Source organism: Ctenocephalides felis, unplaced genomic scaffold (assembly GCF_003426905.1).
Source record: "Ctenocephalides felis isolate EL2017-DRISC unplaced genomic scaffold, ASM342690v1 CF-g0.4_SCAFFOLD_01170, whole genome shotgun sequence".
NCBI classification, from domain to species: domain Eukaryota; kingdom Metazoa; phylum Arthropoda; class Insecta; order Siphonaptera; family Pulicidae; genus Ctenocephalides; species Ctenocephalides felis.
Genome location: NW_020537324.1, coordinates 79,079,006 through 79,093,684, shown reverse-complemented (window position 1 = coordinate 79,093,684; position 14,679 = coordinate 79,079,006). Strand labels below are relative to the sequence as shown.

Below are 14,679 nucleotides of genomic sequence, written 5' to 3'. Positions count from 1 at the left end.
CGTAAACAAAATTGAAAGTTGCTAGTACAAATATAAAAAAATGTATATACAACTACAACTATATTCAACTAAACAATAAAATAAAACAATAAGTTTATAATTTTAAATAATAATTCAAAAAAAGTATATGCAATTTAATTAATTCATTATCACTAGTAGTACGAGTACTTTTCACCAAAAACAGACGTATGAGTAAGAAAGACCAAAAACTCATAAAAGATCATATTACATTATTATAATAAACTGTATTGTCTGTATTCGATGTGTTAAACTAGCATAATCTTCAATATTTAAAAAAAATGATTTTTCTACACTAATTTAAGATCGGATTCTTTGTCAAGATAAATAATAAATTACTATAATTGTTGAGTATTATTATTTATCACGTTGTGATGCTTCTATAGCATTTTCAAACTTCGAAACGTTTTCGAAAAATAATATTTTATAATTGTAATAAGAAGCAAAAATATTTAGTAATTATCATAATTATTATGTATAAAGTTAGAAAAAAATAAAGATTACCCAGAGGTAATCTGTATGATATAAAATATTTTGGCGCAAATATTACTTAAAAAACCGTTACATTTTTACGTAAGATGAAACAAATATCTATCTATCAGTCCAATTCTATTTATTGTAATACGATATGAAGCCCTTAGTAAAGCAATAAATATTCAGTTTAAAACGAGTTGAGATAATATTTGACATTTGTTTATCTTATAGAATCACTTGAAGATATAGTTGTTTATGCGATTATGGAATTCAAATATACATTTGTTCCGAGAAATTTAAACTTTAGTGTATTTTGTATCAAATAGCGCTTATGTAAAAATACCAAAAATACCGGTATTTTTGGGAGTAAATACCGATAAAATTACCGCCGAAAAATCGGGCGGTTTACCGGTGATTTGGTATACCGGTATTGCATTCCCTAGTGTTGATAAGTTAGATGTATAAATGTTAGTGCTAATTTCTAGTATTGTGTCTTTGTGTGTGTCTAGTGTTCTATCTTTAGATGTAACCTACCAACGTTAATATCCACTGATGATGACATTGAATTGAATGCCGAAACGTTTGGGATTGAAGATTAATTTATAAATCTATGTTTTTTATTCTTTGATGTATCGTACCACAAAAACTTACTCATAAAAATATACATATTTGACATTTATTCCAGTTTATGTATCCCTTTTTCGGGTTCATCCACCTCAATAATTAGATCATTTTATTATCTTATCTTTTCCTCCCAGCGCGCTTTCTGCGCCTTCTGCCAGGACCGAATCTGGGGCTTGGGCAGACAGGGATTCAAGTGCATCCAGTGCAAGTTGCTGGTCCACAAAAAGTGTCACAAACTTGTCCAGAAACCCTGCACCAACGAGCACGTGGAACCGATTGTCAAAGATGACCCTCCGTCTGGCACGATAGCCTCCAGCCAACTAAACCTAGGTAATAAAGGACAGACAGGAGGATAATATTTTATTTGCAACTAGATGACCCGACAGACGTTGTCCTGTACTCATGACTACAATTTTTTAATATAATATACAAATATTCATCGTTTACCTAAAAATAATAAATATTGTTTTTTTTAAATTACTCTTCACGCCAAAATGCATATACATTTATAATATGAGCCATGTTAAATGTAGAACTGCTTTAAATGAAATGATGAGTCTCAATTCCCACACTGTATTGGAAATTGAAGCCTTTTAAACGGTGTAACATAACCATAACTATAACATAACACTGGTACTTCATGTTGGATTGAATTAATTGAATTTTTTATTATCTAAGATATCCAAAATTGCATCTTAAACTTCCCCTAAACGATATCGTGAGGGCCGAATTGTATGTATTCATCTTTACTTTCCCATTTGTTGTTATAAAGTGAAATTTAAAAAAAAATTAAATTTTAAAATTTAAAAAATATTGTAAAAAGATTAGTAAAAGATGCAAAGAAATTATATGTTGAAAAAAAAAACTATTTTGATAATTTAATATCTGAATTTTGTATTGGCGCCCCCTAAGGCGTGCGCTCGTATTTTTCGCATGCATCGCATTAAAGGTAGGACCGTCCCATATTAATACTTAATTTCATATTTTTAACTTCCCGTAGGGTAAGTTATTGTAATGGGCCGAAAATCGAAATTGAAAGTTTTTGCATTTCTCGACGTTTTGAAGGTTTCTGAACGTTTTGGCATACCTCAGAAAAAATGGATGTGTGTGTGTGTGTGTGTGTGTGTGAGTGTGTATGTATGTATGGATACAAATTTTCGCCCACGTTTTCGGGCGTACGGATTAACCGATTTGAATGGTTCAAAAAACATTCGATTCCTATTGATAGGGAAAAGAGCTGATTAGTTTTTGGCGAAGGCAGGTCCAGCCGTTTCGGAGATACGGAGCAAAGAGTGCAGAAAATAGAGATCGAATTTTTGAGAGAACGGAGTATCCGATTTGAATGATCTAAAAAAACATTCAATTAGTAATGATTGGGAGAAGTGCTTATTAGTTTTTGGCAAAGGCAGGCGCAGCCATTTCGAAGATACGGAGCAAAATATGTAAAAAATGGCAGTTTTTGAGAGAACTAAGCGTCCGATTTAAATGATTCAAAGAACTTTTTGCTTGTCCTAACAAAATAATTGATTTTGGAAAAAAAAAATTTGTTCCATTTTTTTTTTTTTTTTTGTATATCGAAAATATTTCAGATTTTCAATTCTGAGTATAGTTCTAATATACTTTTCAAATAATTTCAACTCTGCAATTCAGTTTATATAATTCTTATAAATATTAGACAGTGTTGCAATAATTATAATAATCCATTTGAAAGCATTCAGTATTCCTGGAACATTTCGTTACGGTACGGGAAGTTCCAGCAATTTGCCTTAAGGCACGATGCCATAATTGCCTCAAAACAGAATTCCACTTACAGCTAGTTTCCATTTATTTCTACAATATTGCACATACATCCCTGTACTTTATAATCACATACATCCTAGAAAATTTCCTTAACAAATTTCAGAAAGATTTATCAAAGTCCGAATAATCGTCTAGAAGGAGTATACAGTGAGTGCTTGTAATTTAATATGAACTTTATATAATAGCAATAAAGTTCAAATTGATTTTACGTTTTAGTTAGAAAACGTTTGTATAAGAAAAAGAAAAGAGTTTTTAGTGTTTTCCCGGCAATTATATGATTTTTTGTCGCCGCAAGAACCATTCTTGGACATCAACGAACATTTTAAAAAAAGAATTGGCCAAATTGGTCCAGGCGTTGTTGAGTTAAGCGCTTACCAACACATTTTGCGATTCATTTTTATATATAAGATAGTTTCTAATGGCTTGTTATCTACAGCAGGCGGTGATGATCAGAAGCACCAGAGTTTGGGACAAACTCTATCCAACAATTCGGGGCTTAACAATAAGCAGGGACAGATGACTGTTGAGAGTTTGGCTGGTGAGGATGGAGATGCCAATGATGATAAACGTGGAGAGGAGATTGCTGCTGAAACAGGTAAGGATAAAGGATAAATGACTGATAAAACGTCTAATGGGATTTAACGGATTGTGTCTGTTTCCCCAGGTGGTCAGAGACAGTACTCGTTGAGTGACTTTGAGTTGATCAGAGTTATAGGACGTGGCAGCTATGCCAAAGTGCTCATGGTCGAATTAAGGAAGACTAGGAGAATTTATGCTATGAAGGTTATTAAAAAGGCTTTGGTCACGGATGATGAAGATATCGATTGGGTGCAAACTGAGAAACATGTTTTTGAAACTGCATCGAATCATCCATTTTTGGTCGGTTTGCATTCGTGCTTCCAAACACCCAGCAGGTAAAAAACAATAAATATAAAGTAGTACAAACAGTGATTAAAAAAAAAAAGAGTGCGCGTAAGGATCACACGCGATTGAAGTAAAACTTATTTGCTACTGTACGATGTAGCAAATTTAAGTTAAGAAAAGATAAATACATCATATAACAATTTTGAATAATGTTTATTAGTAATATGGTAACACTCGTGATGCACATTTAATAGTGTCGTCAATCATTATACACATTTATATAATGATAAATTATAAATTATATTTTTATGATTGCATTAAAAATATATATAATATTTACAAATAATAATGTAATCAAAGTCGTACTTGAAATATGACATGATCGTTTTAAAGTAATTGCTTATTAATAAATTCTATAATATTCATTCACACAGTGGATTATGTTAAACAACGCCTAAACAAATATTGTTTTCACAATTTCACTCATCATGTAATAATTGTGTTTGAAGAACTTCATGTAATTAAAATTAACATACATTCATTGACTGTTTGTATTTTTTTACCTTTTCGCTGTCGATAAAATCTCATTCTTTGAACAGCTGTAATAGCTGCCTTGCCTAAAAAATTGAAGCCATACTTTTATATTTGTTTTATTTATCAAGTCCTGCACATAGCTTGATCTATGAATCATTTGCTTTTTATGTGAACGTTAATGCAATGATCATCATCAATATTACGAAGTAATAAATTAACCATATTATTAACGCCAACAGGCACATTTATAATTTGGCCAAATATTCCGAATTGTCCATTTGCATGTCGCAATCGTCTAATTTGCATGAAACACAACCCAGGTGAAATTAACCTTTCAGATACAGTATCTATTTTTGCACATGTACACTACATTTATTTATGGGGGACGGGATAAAATATTCTTCCGATCCTGACATTTTTATTAACTCACGATTTAATACCACTATTTAACCTTAAAAAGTTTTGACATAACACCGGAAATTTGAACAATATGCTTCACGCTTTCGGTGACGTGCGCACGTATAAAGTCCCGTATAGAAATCATATCATCGAGAGCGAATGACTCTCACTTCAGCTTGGCGTAACAATTTCCGTTGCATTTGTACGGATTTACACCCATGTCGCGCCTAAAGAAGTTTTACTTCAAAAATGTATTTTTTCCTCAGGTTGTTCTTTGTGATTGAGTTTGTTCGCGGTGGTGATCTGATGTTCCATATGCAGAGACAACGAAGATTACCCGAAGAACATGCCAGGTTCTACGCTGCTGAAATCAGTCTTGCATTGAATTTCTTGCACGACAAGGGTATCATTTATCGTGATCTGAAACTGGACAATGTTCTGTTGGATCACGAGGGACATATTAAATTGACCGATTACGGTTAGTAAATTAAGAATTTTGAAATGTTAAGATTCAATGATTAATTTTTAATTAAATATTTTAGGTATGTGCAAAGAGGGTATTCGGCCTGGTGATTCTACATCAACTTTCTGTGGAACTCCAAATTATATAGCTCCTGAAATTCTTAGAGGTATTTTAAACTAATATATATTAATAATTATTTATTTATTAATTTTTTTTATTAATAACTAGATGACCCGACAGACGTTGTCCTGTACCCATGTCTAGAATATTTTAATATAATATACTGATATTTACCGTTTATCTAAAAATAATAATTATTGTTTTTTAAATTACTCTTCACGCCAAAATGCATTCACATTTATAATATGAGCGATGAGTCTCAATTCCCACACTATATTGGAAATTGAAGTCTTTTAAACAGTATAACATAACCATAACCATAACATAACACTGGTACTTCATGCTGGATTAAATTAATTAATTTTATATTATTTAAGATATCCAAAATTGCATCTTAAACTTCTTCTCCTAATCGATATCGTGAGGGCCGAATTGTATGCATTCATCTTTACATTTCCATTTGTTGTTATAAAGTGAAATTTTTACGAATTTCAAAAATATTGTGGAAAGATTAGTAAAAGATGCAAAGCAATTATATAATAAAAAAGAACTATATTGAAAATTTAATATCTGAATCTTGTGTTGGCGCCCCCTAAAACGTGCGCTCGTATTTTTCGCATGCATTGCATTAAAGTTAGGACCTGCCCTGATTAATACTTAATTTCATATTTTAAGTGAATTAATTTGTCATATTTCTACATATGTGTCTAATTCAATCTGCCATATACGTGTATATACTGTATTTTACATTATTTTAATTTTTGGCACAACTCAGCTGCTTTTCGGCAATAATAATGTAGTCTTTTCAATTTTTTATTCATAATCTTATATTTATTACATATATTCTAATATTGTCTAGGTTCATAAGTAACATGAAATAATTGGCAGATGATGGATGACAGTATTGCACATACATCTCAGTACTTTATAATCACATACATCCTAGAAAATTTCCTTAACAAACTTTAGAAAGATTTATCAAAATCCGAATAATCGTTAAGGAGGTGCATACAGTGAGTGCTTGTAATTTAATATGAACTTTATATAATAGCAATAAAGCTCAGATTGATTCTACGTTTTAGTTGGAAAACATTTGTATGAGATAAAGAACAGGACTGTTTTTAGGGTTTTCCCGGCAATTATTCGATTTTTTCTCGCCGTAAGAACCATCCTTGGACTTCAACGAACATTTAAAAAAAAGAATTGGCCAAATTGGTTCAGGCTTTGTTGAGTTATGTGCTTGCCAACACATTTTGCGATTCATTTTTATATATAAGATAATAATTAATTTATAATTACTAATTATTTATTTATTGTCTGTCGGTAATACTGTGATCTCATGGTGATTTTTTTTCCTTAGGTGAAGACTACGGTTTCAGTGTAGACTGGTGGGCATTGGGGGTCCTGCTGTACGAAATGTTGGCAGGCAGATCTCCCTTTGATATTGCAGGAGCATCCGAAAATCCTGATCAGAACACGGAAGACTACCTGTTCCAAGTTATCTTAGATAAAACTATCCGTATACCCAGATCTCTGAGCGTCAAAGCTGCATCTGTACTTAAAGGTAAATAATAATAATTGTTTTAGAATATCTGAGTATCTCATAATCATAGTCAAATGCTTATGACTATGTTTTTTTTTGTTACAGGTTTTCTTGTGAAGGATCCTGCAGGCAGGTTAGGTTGTCACAAGGAAGGAGGTTTCATGGACATCGTCAATCATCAGTTCTTCAAAGCCATCGACTGGGAAATGGTAAGTAGTTAACTTCAGTCACATACATACTCTTTACTAACACAAACTTAATCCATTGATTCACAATTAGGGAATGCAATACCGGTATACCGAATTACCGGTAAACCGCCCGATTTTTCGGCGGTATTTACGCCAAAAATACCGGTATTTTCGGTATTTTTACATAAGCGCTATTTGATACATAATACGCTGAAGTTTAAATTTCTCGGAACAAATTTATCTTTAAATTCCATAATCGCATAAACAGCTATATCTTCAAATGATTCTATAGGATAAACAAATGTCAAATATTGTCTCAACTCGTCATTAAACTGAATATTTATTGCTTTACTAAGGGCTTCATTTCGTGTTACAATAAATAAAATTTGAATGATAGATAACGATGTTTGTTTCATCTTATGTAAAAATGTAACGGTTTTTTAAGTGACATTTGCGCTAAAATATTTTATATCATACAGATTACCCCTGCGGAATCTTTATTTATTTCTAAATTTATACATAATAATTATGATAATTACTAAATATTTTTGCTTCTTATTACAATTATAAAATATTATTTTTCGAAAACGTTTCCAAGTTTGGAAATACTATAGAACCGTCACATTGTTTTAAATAACAATACTCAACAATTATAGGTAAATATTATTTATCTCGACAAAGTATCCGATCTTAGATTAGTGTAGAAAAATTATTTTTTTAAAATATTGGAGATTATGCTAATTTAACACATCGGATACAGATAATACAGTTTATTATAATAACGTAATTTTAGGTTGTCAAATATCTCCCTTCCGCTTTTTTGCTCTTGGTTTATAATACAAAAATGCGGAAGGGAGATATTTGACAACCTATTATGATCTTTTATGAGTTTTCGGTCTTTCTTACTTATAAGTTTGTTCTTGGTGAAAAGTACTCAATATACTCGATAGTGATAATGAATTAATTAAATTGGATATAATTTTGTTAAATTATTAGTTAAAAAAATAAACTTGTTGTTTTATTTTATTGTTTTTATTGTTTATTTAAATATAGTTGTAGTTGTATATACATTTTTTTATATTTGTACTAGTAACTTTCAATTTTATTTACGTTTGTGTAAAATGAAAAAAATACTGGTAATTTACCGCGGTATTCCGGTTTTAAAATGAAAAATTACCGAAATACCGGTATTGAAATTTTCCATCGGTATTGCATTCCCTATTCACAATCATTTACTATATATTACCACCGACTATTATCATTGAGTTATTATTATGATGGTCAGTTGGCACAAAAGGAGGTTGAGCCCCCGTTCACACCGTGCGATGAACAAGACTATGCTGTTAATTTTGATCCTCAATTTACACGAGAACCAGCCCAGCTCACACCAGACGAACAGTATGGATTCTAGAATTTGTTTTTTTGCAGAAGTCACATATTTTTTGTTGGGCTGATTTGATCATTTTTGTGTCTTGGTTAAAGGAATTTTTAGCGATTGTGAAATGGAATGTGACATGAAATGTAGATTCGATTAGATTTATCGCATGATAAATGATTTATGGTTAACTCGTAATAAAAAAACAATTTTTATGAATTAAGTATATATGTATACTAAGGTGGTCCTTAATATGGACATTTTCGAATTTCCTTGCTCCCAGGTGCTCAAATGGTTACAAATTGATAAAAAAACAATTTTCTGAAAGTTTTAGCTTTTAATATTGTCTTTTAGATAGAGCGCAATTTAATCAAAGTTTTATATGGAAATGGCATGAAAAAATTTTCAAAAACTTTGCAGAGCGTCGAATTTAAATAAAAATTGACACAAATTTTTACTTTTAATTCATTTGTCGCTAAGCTATACCTAAAATTTTTTAACTTTTCGTAGGGCAAGTTATAGTAATCGCAAAAAAATCGAAAATGAAAATTTTTATATATTTTTACGTTTCAAAACCTTCCGAACTTTTTGGCATACCTTGGAAAATATTGATGTATGTGTGTGTGTGTGTGTGCGGATACAAATTTTCGTCGACGATTTCAGGAACACGGATGAAGCGATTTGAATAATTAAAAAAACATTAGATTCGTATTGATAAGGAGACGTGCTAATTAGTTTTTGACGAAGGCAGGTCTAGCCGTTCCGAAGATACGGGGCAAAAAGTGCCAAAAATGGTAACTCCGTTTCTAAGAGAACGGAGCGTCTGATTTTAATAATTCAAAAAACATTTTACTTGCATTAACAAGATGAATTCATCAAATTTTCATGAAGGCAGGTCTAGCGGTTTCGGAGATCTAGTGAAAAAAGTAACAAAAAAATGCCATTTGGCGGTCAAAAATGATCATTAGACATATGCACATCAAATTATCAGATATTTTACAGAGATTTTAATAATAAATATAAATTTTGTTTATATTACTATGGGTTCCGCACCAATGTTTATCCGTTAGACGGCGACGCGGCGCTTACGCGCTTTGACATTTTATCTCTATGCAGTTAAATCAGTACGATTGCTTTGAAAAACAGTTCAGAATTTCCAAAATGTCAAAATAAAGAAATCATTTTTTTTCTCAAAAAAAAAGTAATTTTTTGTCAAATTTATAGTTTCTCAAAAATCTAATTTATTCTAAGTAAATTTTTTTTCAACAATGTTAATCTTTTAAAAAAAATCATAATTTTTGGTACGGGAAGTTCCAGCAATTTGCCTTAAGGCACGATGCCATGCGCCCCACTAATTTTTTTAATTTTCAAAATTTATAACTTCTCGTAGGGCAAGTTATAGTAATAGCAAAAAAATCGAAAATGAAAATTTTCGATTTTTCCATACTATTTCCATACGAAGTTTGATTGAATTGCGCACTATCTAAAAATTAATATTAAGAGCTAAAACTTTTAGAGAATTGTTTTTCATCCATTTGGAACCATTTGGAACCCTTGGGAGCAAGGAAATTCAAAAATGTCCATATTAAGGACCACCTTGAAGTGTACTAGGGCGGGTCGATTTTAAGGTCACTTAGGCACATATGATTTTTGGATTTTAGGGGTCAAAATAAGATACTTTGCTGAAGAAACCATACCTAAAAAATGAATTCTATTAAATGATTACCTATAAAATCAGTTCCGCGCATTTACCCAAAAATGAGGGTCAAATTTTGAAAAACTCTTCAGGGGGGTTGAACCAGAGTAAATCATCAGTACATAATAAATTCATTTAAAAGAGTTAGGATAACCGTTGAGTTGCCATTTTTAAAGCCAAAAAGTCGGGACAACTGTTTAGAGGGCGTCCATAAATCACGTGATTGATTTTTAAGGATTTTTGGAGACCCAAGACCCAAATTACCACTCCCCTTCCCCGCCTAATAGTACGTGTTTTTTTAGTTAAGAGAAAAATTGTAAATATTTGAATTTTTTTTTTGAAAATGTAAATAGGATTTGTTAATTTCTAATGGGAGTATGGGCTTTGTAAAGTTAGTGGAAATCGTTCATACACTTTAAACGGGTCAAAACAAAATTTTTCAAAATTCAACCCTTAGTCTTTGGGTCAATGCACGGGACATAAGAATTCATTTTAGAGGTACGATTTTTTCGGCAAAGTATCTTAATTTAATCTTTAGTATTAGTGTCTAAGCGACTATTTTCTACTCTTACAAATCGACCCGCCCTAATGCATACTCTAAAATCAACTCTCAAGCCTATACGAGTTAACTCCAATCATTCCCCCGGAGCAGTCGATCATCAATTTTTTTTTATAATTTTTTCTATTAAGTTTTTTAATTTTATTTCCTTTATTGCTTTTTCTTTCATCGTTTTATAAATCACTCGTAGCTCGAGCAGAAGCAGGTTGCGCCTCCTTTCAAGCCCCGCCTGGAGTCCGACAGGGATTTGGCCAATTTTCCGCCGGAGTTCACAGACGAACCGGTTCATTTGACGCCGGACGACGAGTGAGTAGACAACAAAAAAAAAATATAAACAACAACCACAACAACTACAACAACAGTATTTCAAAAAAAAAACTAGATAGTTTAGACAAAAATTAGCAAAGGCCTTCTGTGTGGTCCAGAGCCATTGTTGTGAACACGATGTGCTGGTAGAAAGATCTCAAGATTTATTTTATTTTTTTAATATATCTTTATAAATATATATTTCGTCGCAATATGTTTAATATAGTTAGCAATAAGTTTAATAATGTCATGAGTGTTAGTTAATAAATTCATCCAAAAGAGTTAGGATAAGCTACGTCGTTTGAGAAGTCGGCACAACTGTATATAAACTAGTGAGGCGCATGGCATCGTGCCTTAAGGCAAAATGCTGGAACTTCCCGTACTATAATTAAACATTCTAGAAATGAAAATAATCAATAATTGTTCTAAATAATGTCAAATAGATTATTTATTATATAAACATACTGTGAACTTGCTTATTGTATAAACATACTGTGAGTGCTTTTTAAATTAGGCGACGAGCGTATTCTACATACAATTTCGTGTATGTTTATTAGAAATTCGTTCTTTTTTTTAAATTTGATGATTTTGATAATTTAGAATTTTTTTCGGAGTTTTGTATTTTTTTAGAAGTTTGAATTTTTTGTAAATTTTTTTGTTTGTTTCTGTAGAAGGAAACATTCTTTATGCATATCCAAAACCTAGAAAATAATTATAAATTAAATTAAATTAAATGAATATTTTTTTGAGTAAAATGGAGGCTTTTAGCTCAGAAAAATAAAATCGTTTATATAATAGTGACTAATAAGTCGTGCAAACGTTTTCTCATTTGTATCATCTTCAGTGCAAAAAAAAAACACAAAAATAACATTTTTTTCAACAGTAGTTAACTTTCTGTAGGGTAAGGTATCGTAATCAACGAAAAATCGTTTTTGTTTGCATATTTTTACGTTTCAAATCCTGAATATTTTGGCATACCTTAGAAAAAATGTGTGTATATTTTTGTATGTGCGGATACACATTTTTGTCGACGATTTCAACACGGAACACGGGATCAACCAATTAGAATGATTCAAAAACATTCTATTAGTATTGATGGGGAGAAATAGGGCAAAAGTGGCAAAAATGGCAATTCAGTTTTTGAGAGAACGTAGCGTCCTATTTTAATCATTCAAAAAAATATTTTACTTGTATTGACAAGATAAAAAAAAACTGGTTAAATTTTTAGGAAGGTAGGTACAGCGGTTTTGGAGATCTAATTAAAAACGTGAAAAAATACCATTTGACGGTCAAAAATGATTATTGGACATATGCACATTAATTTATGGATATTTAATAAGTAGGTACATTGTTTTGAAAAAAAATTCAAATACTCAAAATCTATGTTTTTTCAAAGGCTTCAATACAAAAATCAAAGTTAAAAAAAAATTGCGGTGCGGAAAGTTTCAGTAATTTTCCTTAAGGCATGATGCCACGCACAACTAGTTTTACCTCACAGTATAATATATTTACAGAATTTTTATGATAAATTTAATATTTTTAACTTCGCGTAGGGTTGAAAAAAGTTCAAAATTCCAAAATATTTAAAAAAACATTTTTTTCCAAAAGTTTTTTTTACAAAAAAGTCAATTTTTCTCAAAAATCTAATTTCTCAAAATCTAATTTTTTCAAAGTTTTAAAAAACACTTTTAATGTTTTTGGAAAAAATTAATTTTTGGTACGGAAGTTCCAGCAACTTGCCCTTTTTTCAAAAGTTTTTTTTTTTAAATTTTAAACAAAGTCAATTTTTTTCAAAATCATTTTTTTTTTTTTCAAAGTTTAAATAAAAGTTTTTTTTACAAAGAAAGTAAATTTTTGTGAAAATGTATATTTTTCAAAGTTTAAAAACAAATAATATTTTAACTTCCCGTAGGGTTGACAAAAAGGTTAAAATTTCCAATAATACAATTTGTTTTAAGTTTTTTTTAAATGTTATCTCGGAAGTTCCAGCAAATTGCCCTAAGGCACGATGCCATAACACCACTAGTATTTGCTTATACATCATTTATTGTAGTTTTATTCACTGATGAAGGCACTGGGACTAGAAACGTATTGTATATATATATAAGCAAATCCGAGTGCACATTATATAGGGTATTTTATTTTTATTCATTTATTTTTAATTAAAACTAATATTCATTTTAAGTTTTTGTTATAATTTTAGGTTTCATGATAATCCATCACACAAGCATGTTTTATTAACTTTCTTACCTGCTTTAGTAAAATACTTTTTTCTGTTTGATTTTTTCAAAATCGAATGCCTATTCTAGTAGTTCTATTGACCTGGCATGCACAAGCACGATTATATATCTAAGAATGCCCAATGATCAAATAAATAATATATAATAAATAAATGATCATTTACCATGTGTCCTTTACCCAGGCACGTCATCGACAAGATAGACCAGACCGAGTTTTGCTTTAGTAAAATACTTTTATCTGTTTTTTTTTTCAAAATCGAATGCCTATTCTAGTACAGTAGAACTCCAATTATTCGAATTAATGGGGACCGGGACCCATTCGGATAATCAAATATTCGGATAATCGGAGTTTTTTTTTAAAATTGCCATTGGAGAGAAAAAAAGTTACGTTTTGATATTGCACTATTTTTTTATTGAATTAAATGAAAGAAACATGACATTTTCACATGTTTTAAATATAAATAAAATGTACTTATGTACAAGTTTAGAAATAAAAATCATTGTTTTGTAAACATCTCCGTCAAATCAAAACAAACAATGTGCCTACACTGGCTTTGCTGGTGGGAGAATAATAGCGCACTTAGACTTTTTTGGACATTTTTTTTTCTGAAAGTGATTCGGATAATCGGCGATTTGGATAATTGGATTTGGATAATTGGAGTTCGGATAATTGGAGTTCTACTGTAGTTCTATTGACCTGGCATGCACATGCACGATTATGTAACCATAGATTATAATATAACCAATGTTTTTTTTTTCAAATAATTATCATTTACCATGTTATGAATAAATTATCCTTTGCCCAGGCATGTCATCGACAAGATAGACCAGACCGAGTTCGAAGGCTTCGAGTACGTGAATCCTCTCCTGATGTCGCTCGAAGACTGCGTCTGACGAAACGCTCCCCGACGCCGAACACTTTAAAAAAATTGAAAGAGAAGAGGTCTTCTTTAAAAAGAAGACCTCCGAAGACGACAGCGACAACAGCACACCGCCACCTTTACCACCATTGAGATATTTCGAGAACCAGAAATGCGAACTGCACCCGGACAGGCCCTATATGCTGACAAACGCCCTGCATTCGTCGGAATTCTCCTCGGAGATCGATTCCTCGGACTTCGATCAAGGTAACTTTTTACATCACTACGTGGTCAGTAGGCATTATCAGGAGCAGCAGTTCAGGCACCAGGATAATAATGGTCAGGATAATGATCACCATTACGAGAATCAGATGTGTTTTCAGAATATAGACGGGACGACCGGGTTTCCGATACATATTAATGGGTACGATGGCTTAGATTTGCCGGCTAGGGGCGATGATGATAGATTGATGCAAAGTAGCGATGATTACGATGAGGTTCCGTCTGATGATAATAATGGGGTAGTTGAGGGTAAGAATGGAAAGAAGCAGGGAGGGAACAAGGCGATTTTGAGACATATGTTTTGTTTGCCTTCGAACTAATTTTTTTTTTGCTT

General features: G+C 31.4%; 1 protein-coding gene across 4 annotated transcripts in view; it reads left to right on the top strand.

The window, feature by feature from the left end:
* Positions 1–14,124, top strand: part of LOC113365662 (atypical protein kinase C) — an 89,160-nt gene extending 75,036 nt beyond the window's left edge. For all 4 annotated transcript variants that reach the window (XM_026607178.1, XM_026607177.1, XM_026607180.1 and 1 more), the window contains 9 exons: positions 1,251–1,446; positions 3,353–3,511; positions 3,581–3,830; positions 4,980–5,191; positions 5,256–5,342; positions 6,657–6,860; positions 6,945–7,048; positions 10,848–10,963; positions 14,010–14,124. In XM_026607178.1, the coding sequence (XP_026462963.1) occupies positions 1,251–1,446; positions 3,353–3,511; positions 3,581–3,830; positions 4,980–5,191; positions 5,256–5,342; positions 6,657–6,860; positions 6,945–7,048; positions 10,848–10,963; positions 14,010–14,097 (1,416 nt within the window). In that variant the 3' untranslated portion in view covers positions 14,098–14,124. The remainder of the gene's footprint in view (positions 1–1,250; positions 1,447–3,352; positions 3,512–3,580; positions 3,831–4,979; positions 5,192–5,255; positions 5,343–6,656; positions 6,861–6,944; positions 7,049–10,847; positions 10,964–14,009) is intronic.
* The last annotated feature ends 555 nt before the right edge of the window (positions 14,125–14,679 follow it).